We start from the raw sequence: 17191 nt of genomic DNA, 5'->3' as shown, positions 1-17191 counted from the left end.
GAGGGCAAACACTCCTGCTTGGGTGATGAGCAAGGCTCTAGGCACGGACCTCCCCACGCTCTTGGCTCCCCACCTTTTACCTCTGCCACACACTCCAGCTCCAAACAGCCTCCTGGAGAATCTTCCCCACCTTGATTCTCCATAGTCAGGGCCTGCAGGTGCTTAATAAATATGGTCACAGACTCCAGAGCTGGGAAGGCTTTTAGAGATCAGCTGGCTAGCCCCTCTAAGGGGACCCAGAGAGGGGGACTGACTAGCCCAGGAATGTACAGCAAAGTAGTGCTGAGCCAGTCCTGCATCCTTTCTTGCCCCTACTCCGCCCAGCTCTGCCCTCTCTGGGCTGCCTGTGCCAAGAGTGAAATGAATTACCCTCCCCAGCAGGGAGGGAGAGGCAGTTCCCGAGCCTAGGAACCAGCTGATGTCATTGTAGTGTTGCCATGACAATTATTCCCCTGGATTAGGGGCCTGATGCTCCAGAGGCCAGGAAGTAGAGGAGGAAGGAGTGGGGCACTGGCATTTGTTCAGCACTTCAAGGTTGACAAAGCACTTTTACACCCACCCTTATCAGTACGCATTGAGCCCTGCTATGTGCCCCACAATGTGTTTGCTGCTTTAGAGCCACTGTCTTGTAATCCACACCGTTCATTGGAATGGGTCTATCATGAGCCGCATTTTACAGATGTGGAAACTGAGGCCCGAGAGGTTAAGTCAGTTGCCCAAGATCACTCAGCAGGTGGGAGACAGCCTATGTTCATACCAGCTCCCTCTGGCTCTTTGCCTATGCTTGGTGATAGGAAGCCCCCTCCCCATATTTTAACTGATTCCTATGACAGTCCTCTTATAGGTGAGGAAACCAAGGCCAGAGGCCTTGGATCTGGGCTTCTGCATCTGGAGCTACACCTTTTTTTTGGAATTTTTGAATTTTATTTTATTTATTTTTTTATACAGCAGGTTCTTATTAGTTATCCATTTTATACATATTAGTGTATGGAGCTACACATTTTTGACTCTTAAGTTTCTTACCTTTCCTGATGCCCCCTTCCCAGAGGGTTCTCTCCACCCCCCTACCCCCAACACTAAGAGTTGCTGTGCTGGCCCAGGCCTTCCTGGAGGAGCTGATGCTGGGCAATTCTGGGCCCTTGGGGTGGGTTGGTACCTGTACCCACTGTGTTAACTTCCAGTACCCCTTACTGTCTTCCAAAGGCACATCCAGGCCTTTGTTTTTAGTCTGGATCAGAACAAAAGAGGTTCTGGAACCTTTTAGGCACAAGAACCCCATGGATGGGTAAAGCTGGGGCTCGGGAGACAAACAGGGACCCCAGCCCCTGAGGGACGTGCAGAGGAACTGACAGGTAGGTACTGTCACTCGGGTCCCGGTGCAGCTTGGCCCTGTGGCCAGATGACTCCACGCCTGGGAGCTGCCTGGAGATTCTCAAGGTCCTGGGCCTCATGTCCTGGGCTGACCTGCCTCTAGGACAGTACAGCCCCCATGGAGGGGAGCCAGGCAGCTGGTGGGGTTTGGAACAGCTGGCTGCCGAGGTGGACAGTGCACACTCAGAAAGCCAAGGGGCATTTCCAGCCTCCATTCTGTTCCTCAAAACCCCCAGGGAAGGACAGGATAGTTTTCATATTTCAATTCTTTTAGTGCTTGGGAAGTCCTTTCTGACGTCTGACTCATGTCCCTCTGGTACTCAGGTTTCCATGGAATTCTCAGAAAAGAGGGGGGCCGTGGAGGTGTGGTAGGGGTCTTCCCCGGAGCTTGGAAACCCGTTCTGAAGTGCTGTCTGTCCCCCCGCCAGTTTCATCCCCTCCTGTGGCGTTGACCTCAGAAGCCAGCCTGGCAGCCGCCGGGGCCTGTCAAAGGCTCATTGATTGAGTTTTCCGAGCGGCTGTCTCACCTCCCCCCTTTCTGGGCACCAACTTTGTCCCTTGGTACAGCCCTCACTCAGCTGGTCACTTAGCAACTCCCTCGGGCTTTCGGCGGGTAGAGCCACATCCTGGCTAGGGTGTGGGCTGGGCCAGTCTTTGGAGCTCTGGAAAGAACCTTCTTCCTCTAGCTTTCAGGCAGGATGGGCCAGTGGTGAAGGGTCAGGAGTCAGGCAGATGAGGGTTTCATCCTGGTGGCTCTGGACATGTGCTGCTAAGCTGCATGACCTTGGGCGTGGGACTTTGCCTCTGCGGCTCAGTTTCCTTGTCTGTAAAATGGAGCTAATGATAGTATACAGCGAGACTTAAATGAGATAGTTCATGTAAAGCGCTTGGCACTCAAGATACACTGAATACGTATTAATGGTTTATTCTCATTAGTCTAATACTTTTTGGCCAAGGCTTGTGCTTTGAGTTGGAGCGTGGAGGTGGATGTCACTGCAGGGGGGTTTCTGGTCAGGGTCTCTGTCCTGGCTGGTTGCTGCCTTAGAGGTGGCTGCCGGCTGGGGCCCTCTCTGCTCCCCGTGCCTCGACTCCAATCCCTCTCCACCCTGTGGTCCTCCAGGTGCGTTACAAGGAGGAGTTTGAGAAGAACAAGGGCAAAGGCTTCAGCGTGGTGGCAGACACACCCGAACTCCAGAGGATCAAGAAGACCCAGGACCAGATCAGTAACGTAAGCTCCCCTGCTCCCTGGGGTACCATACTGACACCCTGCCCTCCCTTCTCGTCCCCTCCCCGCCCGCCTGGCAGATGCATGAGGCCAGTTCTCTGCCGCCCCTGCTCTCCTAGGCGGGCCTGGCTGGCGGCTGCTTGAGCAGAGGGAAGGGAAGGGTTTGGGGTTCCCAGATGCGTTTCCTCTGTGCACCCCCAGATTCCCCCTTTGATACCCTCTGCCCACATAGTATTTCCGCCTTAAAAGGACTGGACTTTTGGGGGGGTGTACAGGGAGGGCCTTTATGCTAAATCACCCCCCGTACCCCTTACTCTCTCTGAACATCCCCCGCACCCCCCGGCTGTGGTGAGTGCCAGGGTCCAGACTGGCTGTTTTGTCTGAGCACAAAGGTCAAAACTGGGTGGCAGAGGTGGGGAGAGGCCGGCCTCCCCCTTGTCTGCCTCTGGGTGCTGACACTGCAGTCATTTCCGCCCCCCTCTGCCTCCTCCCCCACCTCGGCTTGCTCTTCCTTCCTGTGTAAAAACCCCAGCCGGTTTTGCCCGCTGGCCCTGCTCCCCCTGGCCTGGCACTCCTGGGCCCAGGGCGGTGACCAGTGTCTGGCCATGGCAGGGCTGGGTGTGGAGAGTGGGCAGTGGATCGATGCACCCCATGGCACCTGTGGCCAGGGGACAGGCCTCAGTTCCCTGCTTGGTGGAGCCATGGACCAGCAGCTTGTATGGCTCTGGGCTGTGGGAAGGCTGCCTAAGGGGCTTTGGGCAACGTGGGGTCGGGGGGGCACCACTGTGAGCCACAAGCACAGGACGTGGGCCGCAGACCCGTGTCGCACAGGGTGCTACAAAGGACCGGGCAAGCGGTTGTCTTCATGTCTGGAACAGGAAGGGGTTGGCACGTTGCCCGTGTCACTGGGCTGAGGGACTGGGGATAGAGGCTGCAGAGGGCCTGTGTGTTAGCTGGTCCACCCGGCATCCAGCCCTCAGCCCTCCACCCGACCTCCTTGGTCGGGCACTCCTTCTAGAAGTTGGCTGGACCGTGCTTAGGGTGGACTCCGGCAGTGGCTCAGGTGGATGTCAGAAGCCAGGGCCCAAGCCATCAGAACCTGCCATGCCCAAGACCATGGCTTTTAAGCTTTGACAGCAACCTGCAGTATGAAACACATTTCACATCGTGACCCACCGAACAGGCCTGCTGATTTATTTAAGGGAAACAGAATCAAAACTTCCAGGAAAGAGTGTTTTACCGCTTAGAGGGCATTCGGATATTTTCTGTTCTATTTTAGTTTGTGAAAGACGCTGGTTGCCGACTTAACTAAATGGGTTTCGCAACTAGGTTGTTGACCAGCAGCTTGAAATTCATGGCTTGAGGAAATGGAGTGCTTCCTTTGGGCTAGGACGCCTCTGAGGGCTGTAATCCCTACCTGCTCCCCTGCTCCTCTGCCCCCCACCCCCGCCGGAAAAAAAAAATCCTGTCTCAGTTGCTTCTTCATAAGCCAGGACCTGACCTCACACCCTAGAGCTTCCCTGCCAGTCTGTGCCCCAACCTCCAAAGGGTAAAGCGGGAGGAAAGAAGGTGTGGGTCTCAGCTCTCCCCATGGAAAACGGGAGGGAGGGGAAGCCACGGGTAACGGAAGGAAGACCCAGTTGGCTCACAAAGCTGGAATCTTGGGTCTTCAGCCTCTGTGGCTTTTCACTGTGAAGACTGTCTTATCTTGGATACCTGTTCCCCGCCTACAACCCAACCCCCAGCACATTCACTCATTGCTTCCAGCCTGGGGCTTTTAGAAGAAGGGAGACAAGCCCAGTCATCCCTGCCTCCCTTTTGAGAAGGCTTCCAGAATACTTCACACACGGCCTATTGCACCTGTACGCACCCCTCCCCCTCCCCCTCCCCCTCCCCTCCCCTCCCCTCCCCTCCCCTCCCCTCCCCCTCCCCCTCAACTAGTTATTGGAGGTGTTAATGTCTGAGGAGCCCTGGTAACAGAGCTCACTCTGGCCAAGACACTCACACCTGAGGAGATAACATCTTATCATTAACCACAGGGCTGCAATTAGCTGATTGTCCTCTGCTCTGAGGTGGGGGAGGTGACTTGAGCCTGACCTGGTTCTGCTTTTGCAGCTTTAGCTGGAACCTGTGACTTGTGACCACAGTTCTGGAAGACTCTTGGTTTTAGCAAGTACAGTTAGTCTGTCAACTGTGGGCCTCCAAACAGCTGGACGAGAATCACTTGCAAAGGTGGATTGAAAATGCAGGCTCACAGGCCTCCTCCCCAGGCCACCTGGGAGCAGAACCCAGGAACCAACATTTTCTCTCTCTCTTTTTTTAGGAACCAGCATTTTATTTTTAAAATTATTTTTGTTGTTCCTTTTTATTTTTATTGAGCTATAATTGGCATACTGCACTGTATATGTTTAAGCTCTCCAGCATAATGATTTGCCTTGCATACATCATGAAATGATTGTCACAGTAAGTTTAGGGCACAGCCATCATCTCATACAGATACAAAATTAAAGAGATAGAAAATAAAATTTCTTTTTCAGGAACCAGCATTTTTAACACATTCCCTGGGTTACCTGAAGTTTGAGAATCGTCACCAAGAGCCTGAAAAAGCTTCACCAGAGGTGCCAGGCCTGGCCACATCCCAGAACCCCCCAGGGAACTTTAAACCATGTTGTTAACTTGTCCCTCCTCCAGAAGAGTTTTGGGAAAGATGGTGTTTAGAGCCACACCTTTTGTTTTGTATCCAAAATAGCGTTCCTGTATGTAGCTTGTCACTCACTTCCCAGGTTAACGTCAAATGACTCCTCATTTGCGAGGAAAATGTCAAGCACTTAGCATGTGATAAATATTGTCAATTGCTATTAATTTAAAGGCAGACTTGTCTGCTTTCTACACTGTGGCTAAAGAAGGGACATGGACTAAAGTTTGGCTGAAAAGTTAGGCCATTGTCTAGTACTGAGAATGTCTGGAAAACTGAGGGGGCAAGGTGCTAGTTAGACATCTGTGGTGCGTTATTTGTGTCTTTTTTTTTAAATTGAAGTATAATTGATTTACAATGTGTTAATTACTGCTGAACAGCAAAGTTGTTAATTACTGCTGAACAGCAAAGTGATTCAGTTATACATATATATACGTTCTTTTTTTTAATATTCTTTTCCATTATGGTTTATCATAGGGTATTGAATATAGTTCTCTATGCTATACAGTAGGACCTTGTTGTTTAGTAATTGTGTCTTCATTAAAGGCACCTGAAGGGGTGAGAGGCCAGGAACGCAGGCTGTGAGCTGAAATTTATCCTGGCCTTTGGTCACCAGCTGTGATGGCTGTAATGGACGGGAGTCTTTAATTGCTGAGGTCCCTATATGGGAGCCATAGCCTTCAAGCAGAGAAGCTTTTATTTATCTACATATCTACTTATATACTGATTTTCTGTATACAATTTTGGGTCTTTTAACTTTTCCTTTTTCTGTGAAGTGTAACACATAAACACCTGTGTGTGTACTCACCATGCAAGTCAAGAAGCAGAGCATGACAGCACCCCTGTCAAAATAGAGTTTTCAAAGTGTTAAAAAAAACAACAACAAAAAATGTAACTCTCATGCAGTGAGTACCTATCATATAATTACCTTAATTATGAGGAACCAGCTGGAGCATCTGACAGGCAGAGGTGATGCCTAGTCTGTGAAAGAAAGCACTGGATATAATTAGATACAGAACTAGTTAGTGTTCTGCCATTAGCTGCAGAACTAGTTAATGTCCTCCAGGACTATAAAACCATAAGCTTTGGGCTTCCCTGGTGGCGCAGTGGTTAAGAATCTGCCTGCCAATGCAAGGGACACGGGTTCGAGCCCTGGCCCGGGAAGATCCCACATGCTGCAGAGCAACTAAGCCCGCAAGCCACAACTACTGAGCCCACGTGCCACAACTACTAAAGCCCGGGCACCTAGAGCCCGTGCTCTGCAACAAGAGAAGCCACAATGAGAAGCCTGCGCACTGCAACGAAGAGTAGCCCCCCGCTCCGCAACTAGAGAAAGCCAGTGCACAGCAACGAAGACCCAACACAGCCAAAACAAACAAATAAATAAATTTATTAAAAAACCCAAAACCATAAGCTTTGGAGATAGCCTTGCTACAGGCAGAAATCCTTTGCATTTCTTTCAGTCAGAAATAATTAGTAGCTTATATTCCTTAAATAAACTTCATTCCTTATAGTCCAGGCCTAATCAGTAGTAAATAGTAAAGTCAAAGAAAATTCTAGCCCCAGAGGCAAATGGCCCGGAGGTGGGCTTGTTGGACAACCCTGCAGTTTAATTTTTGAAAGCGTGTGCTGTTCTTTTCTTTACAATTTTAAAATGTAGCTATGCTTTCTTTTCTTAGTATGTAATTTTTTTTATTGTTTTTAAATTGAAGTATACTTGGTTTACAATGTTGTGTTAGTTTCAGGTGTACAGAGAAGTGATTCCGTTTTATATATACATATTTTTTTCCCCAGATTCTTTTCCCTTATAGTTTATTACAAGATATTGAGTATAGTTCCCTGTGCTATACAGTAGGTCTTTGTTGATTATCTCTTTTATATTTAGTAGTGTGTATATGTATCTCAGACTCTTAATTTATCCCTCCCACCCCAACTATGCATTTCTGAATAATTTAGTTTTGTTTTTCCCAATTTTGAACATATCTATTCTTTTGTGTCTTGCCTCCTTTGGGCAACATTGGGTTTAAAGAATCATGTACATGTTTGCATGCAGCTGTAGTTTGTTCTTTTTTCTTGTTGTATAGCATTCCATTTAAAATGCTTATATTGATTCTGGTGTTGATGGTCATTTGGATTGCTTCTATGGCTGTGGACAGCTTCATACATATTTCCTAGTGTTAAGGTGGAGTGGAATTGCCAGATCTCAGAGCGTATGTTCCTTCAGCCTTACCAGATAAGCTGAACTACTTTTCGAGCGGTGGTATTGATTTACCCTCTCGCCGGCAGTGATGAGAGTTTCCGTGGCTCTACATCCTTAGACTTGTTCATTTTAGCCATTTTGATTGTGTGTAGTGGTATCTCATGGTTTTAACTTGCATTTCTCTGATTACTAATGAAATCGAGCACAGATTTACATTTGTTTTAAGAACAAAATCGTGTTAGTCTCTCACAGGGAGCACAGCATAACATGGTGGTTGAGAACTAGGAGCTGATGTTAGGACTCACCCACCCCTTACCTACCTCCTGAGCGTTGGTTTCCCCATCTGTAAAATGGGGATGACAGTGATACATTGTTCTTGGGCTGGCTGAGAAAAGGAAATGAGTTATACATATAAGGGCACCACAGAGGACTGCAACAAACGGAAACACTGTTAGAAAAAAACAGACCCTGGCTGGTGAGTTGACTATTCCATTCAAAGCCTGATGTTCCCTTCTTGCTCATGATGTAGAATCATGTGGAAGCAAGTGTGGAGTCACACCTTTGTTTTCCACCACAATCAGGAGAGCAGGGGTTCAGAAACAGAACATCAGCTAGCAGAAAAAATGCATTTTTCGTAGGTTTGGAATGGACCCTCAACTAGTCATCCTGGAGTCCTGGCTGGCAGGGCCCTTGGATGAGCGGGGAGGGTCCTTAGGCCTGGGTCCCTCCACCCATGTGCACTTGGATCTCATGGGCACAGTTACAGCCTGGCATCCTTCCATGGGATCCCAGGACAGTTTTTAGACCAGGGCTCTGCTGACATTTCTGAGCTTATGGTGACACCTTTTCAGGGCATTTAGACGATTAGAACTTTGCTGAGCTTGGAACCGGGAGGGATCAGACAGGGCCTTGGCCTCTGAACAATGTTCCTTTCCCTTTTGAATGTGCTAACACCCTTTAAGGTGCCTCCTTGCTTCTCAAACCATTAGGTTGATCGGCAAAGTAATACCAGTTTCCTCGCTTGTTGGGCAGGGGAGGGAGAGGAAGTTGAGAGGAGTGAAATTTTATCAGGTGGGGCTGGGCAGCAGGGAGCTGCAGCCTGACTTTTTGCAGTCCGTTTCCCCTCTGTGCTGCAACTCCTGACTTCAGTGCCAGGCACCCCTTCTCTCAAAGTTAGGGTGACCTTGTGATGATCATCCCTTTTGAGAGTGAAAGGCAGTGCTATTCATATTTATTCCAGAAGACGTGAACTGGGACTAGGGGCAGACTTGGGCATGTGGTCACCCTGACCCGGGAAAGGGCCCGTCCAGCTGTGGCTTTGTCCTTGTGTCACCAGCCTCAGCCCTGACTGAGTAATGAAAGTCATTTAACTTCTGAGCCTCATTTACTTCTGTAAAATAGGAATTAAAGTGTACCTATCCGACTTACTTTTTTAGGGTGATTATGGTCAGGGCCAAGGGAGATTATGTGCAGAGAACTCAGTGTGAAGAGCTGAGCAGAGGTCAAGGTCATTACTATTACGATTAACAGGTGGTTCCTGCATCGGTGGTGGGGAGGCTGCCACTACTCTGTCCACCTGGATCAGCTGGCCCGAATTTTATGGATATTTACGCATGTGGGGTGGCTTTTTAAGGAGCAAGATGAATCCCATCAGCCACTTGTGGAAACGCACACATGTCCATAGTTGCTTTCAGCGCTAGAGTTTGGCTGGGTTCCTAGAGGTAGTCGGGAGCCTCAAGACCACGTGGGAGCAGGTGGTGCCGTAACCTCTTTTTTTTTTTTTTAAAGGTAGGGTTGTTTTTTTTTTTTTTTAATTTTTATTTATTTATTTATTTATGGCTGTGTTGGGTCTTCGTTTCTGTGCGAGGGCTTTCTCTAGTTGCGGCGAGCGGGGGCCACTCTTCCTCGCGGTGCGCGGGCTTCTCACTATCGCGGCCTCTCTTGTTGCGGAGCACAGGCTCCAGACGCGCAGGCTCAGTAATTGTGGCTCACGGGCCCCGTCGCTCCGCGGCATGTGGGATCTTCCCAGAGCAGGGCTCGAACCCGCGTCCCCTGCATTGGCAGGCAGACTCCCAACCACTGCGCCACCAGGGAAGCCCCGTAACCTCTTTTTAAGATGAGGAAGCTCAGGCCCAGAGGGGACGGGACTCTTCCAAGCTCACGTGAGCAAGTGACGGGCTCATGACCCCAGGGATGAGGCGTGGGAGGGTCGCTGCAGCTCTCGATGAAGGACTAAGTCTGTAGGACACAAAAGGGGATGGCGCCAGGCCTGGGACCCAGACATGCCTTCTTCCTCAGAGAGTCACCCCTTCACTAATACAGACAGAGCCGTACCCAGAGAAGTGGGCTGTCAGCCGGGGTAGCTGGGCCCCGGCATCAGGGACACACCTGCCCCTCAGCCCACCTCCTGGCTCCCTCAGGGCCCGGTGCAGGCCTCTGTCGGCCTCCACATGTGCACTTTCCCTCCCCTAGTCATCGGCTCCCAGAGTCAGGCCTCATTTCATTAACAGACAGTAAACTAGGGAAGCTGACCTTTCCTACCCCCCAGGACAAAAGTCGGAAGGCCAGTTGCCTTGGGAGCCTAGAGGCCTCTCCTTGTCCCCACCCCCGACTCCTCACCAGAGGACGGGGTCACCGAGGGAGTGGGGCTAAGGGAGACTCACCTTTTGCCCTTGTCTTAGGAATCTGAGAGCAGGGCACTGGCCCTGTGTCTTTGAACTTAACCCCTGGGTGCTCTTCCTTGTGGGAGTTCAGGGATTCGATGGGTTTTCAGTCTGACCGGGGCCAGCTGCCTCCCCTTCAGGAATGGGCTCAGTTTATTTCACCATTTGGGTGTGGGTCCCTACTTGGGCATGAAGGGAAGGGGCAGGGGGAGGAGGGGGCTGGTCCTCCCTGCCTCCAGACAGGGCCCATCCTGGGCTTTGCTGCTGCCCCACCTGTTCTCCCAGCCTGGGCTGCAGTGGGTCACCGTCAGTCAACAGCTGGAAGAGCAGCAGAGCGATGTGGGTGGTCCCAGCCGACCACCCCTGCAGACCTTTAGCCCAGCTACTCCTGTGTAAGGCCTGCCTGGCTGAGTGTTAACTCTTGCCCTCCTTGCAAAGAAAGTGGGAGGGGGCGGCCCATGGGAGGTCTGGGGCTGGGACAGCTGGATCAGGCCTTGGCAGGGGCTTCCGGGGCACCGGATCGCTTGTTGCTTCTGCTCCGGGAAACAGGGCAGGCTTTGCCCCCTTCCGTTCCCTGTCCCCTCACCCCACCCCCTTTTTCACTGGGAGAAGCACAGGGCAGGATCCTGGTGAACAGGAAGTGAGAACCGGCTTCTGGTCCAAGGCCTGGAGAGAATTCAGGCCTGGGTCTGCTCAGGACAGGGCCAGTTTTCTGTGTCCTGCTTTCCAGGTTTCCTCTGGGGGGTGAGGGGGAGCTATTCTGTCACTCTCTGTCCCACTTCCTCCCTGAGCCCCGGCCCAGCCCGGTGATCCCGGAACACACAAACCGTGGGCCTTCCACCTCTCCTTGGTTGCTTCCTCCCCACCAGTGTCCTCTCTGAAAAGTGAATAGACCCCGCTAGGGGTCCTCAAGGTGGGGTGTGGGCTACATGCCACTGGGAGTACAGGGAGAAAACCCTGGAACTCCTGGAGGTGGTTCTTTTTCATCTCATCCTTTGTTTTATTCATATTTTTGGTGTAAGTTTTACAGGAGACATTCCATATTTGTGAAGTGATGCTTGTGGATAAAATAGATGAAATTTGGGAGGATTGTGCTAAAACAGATTTTACCAACAGGAATATGCAGTCAACATATTTGGGCAAGCGGGGATCAGCAAACTTCTCCTGTAAAGGGCCAGATAGTAAATATTTTAGGCTTTATGGGCCGAAGGGCCTCTGTCGAAGCTACTCAGCTCTGCAATGGAAGCAACCATAGGTAATGGGGAAATGAATGGTGAGACTGTGTTCCAGTAAAACTTTATTTCTGGACACTGAAATTTGAATGTCATAGAAATTTCACATGTTACCAATCTTACTCCTCTTAATTCTCCCCCCACTCCCCCATCCCTAGCCTCCAAACATTACAAAATGTAGAAACCGTTCTTAGCTCGCAGGCCGTGAGCAAACAGGCTGCAGGCCCGTGGACCAGAGTTTGCCAACCTCTGCTCTAGATCACTGGTTCTCTAACTTGAGCCTGCTTCAGACTCACCTGGGGGAATCTTTTAAAAGTGCATAGTACCCCCCACAAAAAAAAAGAAAGAAAGAAGGAGAGAGAGAGAGAGAGAAAGAAAGAAAAGAAAAGTGCATATTCCAAAACCCCAGCCCTGATTTTGTAGATTCTATGGAAGGTCCTGGAACCTGCATTCTAACAAGCAGCTCAGGTGGGTTGGGAGCAGACAGTCTGAAGACCAGATCTTAAGAACGCAGCTCTGGGTCCCGGTGTGTTCAGTTCAGCCAGCCCTTGCTGAGGACCCTGGGGTGTGTGGCTTCTCTAGGCCTCTTTTTGCCCATTTTTGGAACCTGAGGAGAGAAGGAACTCATCTTCTAGATACCAACCCACCCTCAAGGGAGGGCCTGGCATTTCTTTGCCCTGCAGGCTAAGGTCCTCAGCAGAACTCTGCAAGGTCATGCCCACAAGAGGCAGAGTCGCCTGCTGGTTAAGAGCACAGTCTCTGGAGTCTCCGTGAGCATGGGTAACTCATGCTGCTTGTCGGTGCCTTAGTTTCCTTCTTGTCTGTTAAATGGCGACTATACTGTACCCCCTTGTAGGTGCTGTCAAGGTAAAACGAGCGTGTGACGCAGAACACCTAGCACAGTGCCTGGCACCTAGTAGGTGCTCAATAAACAGGAGTTGCTGCTTTTGCTGCTGTGGACCAGTGTGAAAGCAGGGTAGCCCTAGCCCCTGCCACAGGCACAGAAAAATGACCACTTACATTTGTCTGGTGCTTTAGTTTACGTGGCCCTTTTACATCCATTATCTCATTGCATCCTTCAGCAACCCCTGTAAAGTGGAAATGGAGGTGTAGCAAGGTTAAGTGCTTGTTCAGGGGCACATAGCTGGTACGCCCCCAACAAGAACCCAGCTCTCTTTGCCTGGAGACCTCCAGGAGTCTCTCCCGGCCCCGGATCTTGAGTGGCAGCAGAAGGGGAACTTTGGTTGGTTTGCTGTGGGTCCTTCACCCAGCACTTTCTGCCCCCGCAGATAAAATACCACGAAGAGTTCGAGAAGAGCCGCATGGGCCCCAGCGGGGGTGAGGGCCTGGAGCCGGAGCGCCGAGATCCCCAGGACACTGGCTACCGGCGGCCCCAGGAGCAGCAGCCTCACCACATCCCAACCAGCGTCCCAGGTGAGCGTGAGGCCGGTGCGGGCAGAGGACCTGAGGCCGGGCCGGCTGCAGGGCGGGGAGGAGGTGAGAGGGAAGCCTCGTGTACACACACACCCCCCCAGGCCCCATCCCTACCGAGGGCACAGGCACCAGGGTCAGGGCCCGTTCTGGGCTCCCAGCGCCACGGGGGGAGACGCAGCCCCTGCTGCAGAATACGCGGCACCAGCAAATGTGCACACAGAGACAGAAGCCTTTGAGCAGCGTGGCGGTTGAGTGAGGTGATGGGCGGTGGGAATACATGGCATGGGCTTCGTGGAAGAAGGGAGCGGGCTGGCTTTGGCAAGACAGTTTCTGAGCCCGTCTCCTGCCGGCTTCCAGTTTACCAGCAGCCCCAGCAGCAGCAGGCAGCCCAGTCCTACGGTGGCTACAAGGAGCCTGCAGCCCCAGTCTCCATACAGCGCAGTGCCCCAGGCGGGGGCGGGGTGAGTAGCCCTGGCTGCGGGCAGAGGAGGTGTGGGAGGTGAGTGGGCCTAGGGGAGACTTCCTGGATGTAATTCTTGGACTTTCCTTAGAAACCCCACCCAGGAGGCCTGGCCTCCCCTGACCTTTGACCCCAGCTCCCTTGCCATCTGCAGATAATAGGGGTCTCAGCCTCTCGAGCAGAAAGGAAGTGTGGTGTAGGGGGCAGATTGGGACCCAGTGTTCCAGCCATAGCTGTACGTTGGGCGAGTCTCGTCTACCCAGCTCCCGGCCCACGTTTCTTTACTCCAGCTACCTGGGAGCGCACAAAGCACCTTTCTGCTTGGGGCCTTCCAGACTGCGCCCTGCTCCCCAGTCTCCATGACGACGACCCGCCAGGTCCCTCAGATCTCAGCTTGCCCCTGCCTCTGAGGCGCCCTCCCAAACCACCCTGTATCGAGTGGGTCTCCCCTGGCGTGTCTGTCCTTCCGCCCCGCTGGTTTCCTTCAGAGCACTCTCTCCACCTTAAAACAGTTCTCTGGGTTTGTCATCTTCTGACTGTCACCCCCACTGGACTTGACGCTCCATGTGGGCAGGGCAGTGTCTCTTCGGTTCACCTAGTCTGAGCCAGGCACAAAGCGGGCACTCATCAATTTAGTGAATAAATTAACGAGCAAAGTGGGAGGTGGGGTGGGATCAGGCTTACCAGCCGTCGGACTTGAAGTTCGGTCTGTAAGTCCTGCTACTTATCCCAGTGACGGGTGCAGCCAAGCTCAGCTCCTCTGTGCCGGGTGCCTTGGAATTCAAAGTAGCTCATGTAGGAGCAGGAGGGACAATACTCCGAGAAATAAAGTAGCTTGAGATTAGTGGCCTGCTCGGGCCTCAGGCTCTGGCCACACAAACGAGGGAATGATTGTCAGTGCTATCTGGGGTGTCAGGTGGGCCGGAGAGGTCGCGTGAAGGATAAGGTTCCAGATAGAACAGCCGGTCCTTCCAGCACTCACTAAGCCTGTTCTGGACTGAAGGGATTTGGCTCTGAATAAAAGTCCACCTTCCTGCCCTCTTGAAGCTTACATTCCAGCCGGGAGACAAACACGAAAGCCAGTAGATAAGTAGGTATGTAACAAAAGGTCAGAGATAAGCTGTGAAGAAAAAGATAGCCGAATGAGGAGGGGAGAGAAGAGCAAAGTTCTCAGTAAAGTAAAGGAATGAGTGGTGGAGGAGAACAGCAATTGCAAAGGTCCTGAGGCAGGAATGTTCTAGGAAAGTTCAAGGATCAGCAGGAAGGCCAAGGTGACCAGAGAGGGGAAGAGGGTAGGGAATGAGGTCTGATCATGCAGGGACTTGTAGGCCATAGGAAGGCCTTTGTGACTGGTGAGCTGTGCAGAGTAAGGGGTTTGACTTGTGTTTTTAAAAGATGGCTCTAGCAGCTGCGTTGAGAAGCAGCAATAGGAGGTTGAGGGCGGAAGCAGGGAGATGCGTTAGGCGGCTATTGCAGGATGCAGGCTTAGATGTGGTGACTTGGCCCAAGAGATTAAAGGCAGAGTTGGTGATAAGAGACCGAGGTCACTTCAGTCATTTCGTGAGGGTTGTGAACTCTTATTCCATAGCCTTCAGGGCTCATGAAACTGGTTTCTGCTGCGGGGGAAAAAAAAGTTTGAAATTTCATGCTGAAGAGGATAGGGGGCCTCTGAAGGATTTAAAGCCACGGAGTAACATCCTCAGGTTTGCATTTTGGAAAGTTCCCCCGAGATCACAATAGATGAACAGTTGGAGGAGGTAGACCGGAGGCTGGAAACAGAAGGTCTGAGCGGGCGTCCTGGTGGTGGGGCGGGGCAGTGGGGGCAGATCCCAGAGGTTTCTAATGGGCTCGTCCAGCCCCGGACCCACACTGATCCCAGAGCCTGGCCTGGGGGACCGTAAAGCCTGAGCTGACCCCCGGAGACAAGTCGATGTCAAGGACAGTGAGGGTCAGAGGACGTTAGAATCTTGCCTACTTCCAAGATCACAGCTAGAGTTCATGTGTTTTTACTGGACATTTCCTAGAGCTGGGGCTTAAGCACAAGACTTTGGCTGAGGTTGGAAGGTGGGACCTGACAGATATGTCTTGTGTCACCTGGAGGTTTTTCTCACAGGAATTGGTCTTTGTCCTGAATTTGGGAACCAGATTCATCAACAGCTTCAAAAAAAGAAGAAAGACTGGTGCTTATAATAACACAGATAGGGACTTCCCCAGCAGTCCAGTGGTTAAGATTCTGAGCTTCCACTGCAGGGGGCACGGGTTCGATCTCTAGTCGGGGAACTAAGATCCCGCATGCCACGCGGGGCGGCCAAAAGAAAAAAAAAATGCAGATAATAGAACACAGAACATGTCATATTTTTAACCTCTACCCAGCATGGTGTCTATCGGACATTACTGCGTTCCTGTTCCAAGAGACAGGGCAGAACTATTGTAACCTCCATCCCTGTTTGTGCCTGGCCCTTAGCAGACGCCAGATACATTGTTAAAAAGGTGGTTGCTCTCAGAAAATGAGACACAGAGGTGAGAAAATTCATGGCAGAGCCCAGCCCTTCCGTGTCTCCCAGCTCCTGGTCCACTCTGCTCTGGGGTCCCAGAGAGTTAGGCACCCCTGACTAACCACGCCCCGACCCCTGCAGAAGCGGTACCGGGCCGTGTACGACTACAGTGCCGCCGACGAGGACGAGGTCTCCTTCCAGGACGGGGACACCATCGTCAACGTGCAGCAGATCGACGACGGCTGGATGTACGGGACCGTGGAGCGCACCGGCGACACAGGGATGCTGCCGGCCAACTACGTGGAGGCCATCTGAGCCCGCCGGGCGCCGCCCGCCCCATCCGTCTTCAGTGCATTCCGCAGCATCGCATCCGTCCTGGGCGTGACCTGTCCACCCTTTGGTGTCTCTGTTTTTTAAAATCTGCAACAGCTTGTTTATTCTCCCCCTCTTCCAGCTTCTTTTGCCAACTGAAGCCTTGTTCTGCCACTTTCGCGGCTCCTTCCTCTGGCAGGTTTTCCCCTTGACCAACTTCTTGGTTTTCTCTCTGGATGGAACAGGTGTGGACCGCTCTGGGGGAAGCCGAGGCCCGTGGGGCTGGTCTGGGGGGGCGACCCGTCAGCTCCCAGGCCTCTGCCTTCTCTCTTTACTGCCCCATCAGCCGCTCCTGCCCACCTCCTCACACACCCAAACATTCCAGGCTGGGGTGAGCCCCAGACCCCCAGGACTCCCAGGGCGGCCGGGAGTTGCTCCCCACACTCCCGGGAGTGGGACCCACCGCCCTTGCCCCTGGGATGGGGACGGGGGTGGAGAGGTTGCCGCCGTCGTGCAGGGACCAGTGAGATGGGCTTTGCCTCTGCTTCTCAAAGATGGGGCTGCCAGCCCTCCAAGGGGCCCCCTCACCCCCCTCTCCCCAACTCAAGGGCAACAGAGGAGGGTGAAGTTCCTGCTTTGGGATTCATTCATCCCTCCCGACACGGTTCCTTTTCACACTGTGATTTTGCTCTGCTGCCCACCCCGAGCCTGGTGTGGGCGAGCAGCTCCCCAGGAAGCTCGGCTTGGGTCCGGTTCTCACATTTCTTACTTTAACGACAGCTGCAGGAAGGAGGGGAACGGGGTGTTCTCTCCGCAGCCCTTTTCCCTCACTCCCACCCCGGTCTCCAGGGTCCCTGGCTTGCCTCCTTGTGAAGGGTGGGGCAAGGAAGCCTCCCGTGAGATCTAGTTAGACAGACCGCTCCTCCTGGCAAGGTGTCTCCAGGCCTTCCATGGCCTCCCCCCCTCCCCACTTCCCGCCCAACCCCAGCTGGACTATGCGAAACCACAGGACCCTCTGTACCTCCAGGACTTTGTTGCGGGGGAAGGAGCGAGTGTCTGCAGGTGTCTGCGACAGGCGAGGGTGAGTGTGAGCGTGAGAGAAGC

The 17191-nt window shown here is 52.4% G+C and overlaps 1 protein-coding gene across 1 annotated transcript in view; it reads left to right on the top strand.

Annotated features, from left to right (window-relative positions):
- The window catches only part of LASP1 (LIM and SH3 protein 1), a 38257-nt gene extending 21730 nt beyond the window's left edge, over positions 1–16527 (top strand). Inside the window, exons 4-7 of the mRNA XM_007177524.3 lie at positions 2492–2599; positions 12676–12820; positions 13178–13281; positions 15917–16527. Coding sequence (XP_007177586.1) covers positions 2492–2599; positions 12676–12820; positions 13178–13281; positions 15917–16090 — 531 coding nt within the window. The 3' untranslated portion in view covers positions 16091–16527. The remainder of the gene's footprint in view (positions 1–2491; positions 2600–12675; positions 12821–13177; positions 13282–15916) is intronic.
- Positions 16528–17191: the final 664 nt, after the last annotated feature.

Source organism: Balaenoptera acutorostrata, chromosome 20 (assembly GCF_949987535.1).
Source record: "Balaenoptera acutorostrata chromosome 20, mBalAcu1.1, whole genome shotgun sequence".
Taxonomy (NCBI): Eukaryota; Metazoa; Chordata; class Mammalia; order Artiodactyla; family Balaenopteridae; genus Balaenoptera; species Balaenoptera acutorostrata.
This window is presented reverse-complemented; position numbering and strand designations above follow the sequence as displayed.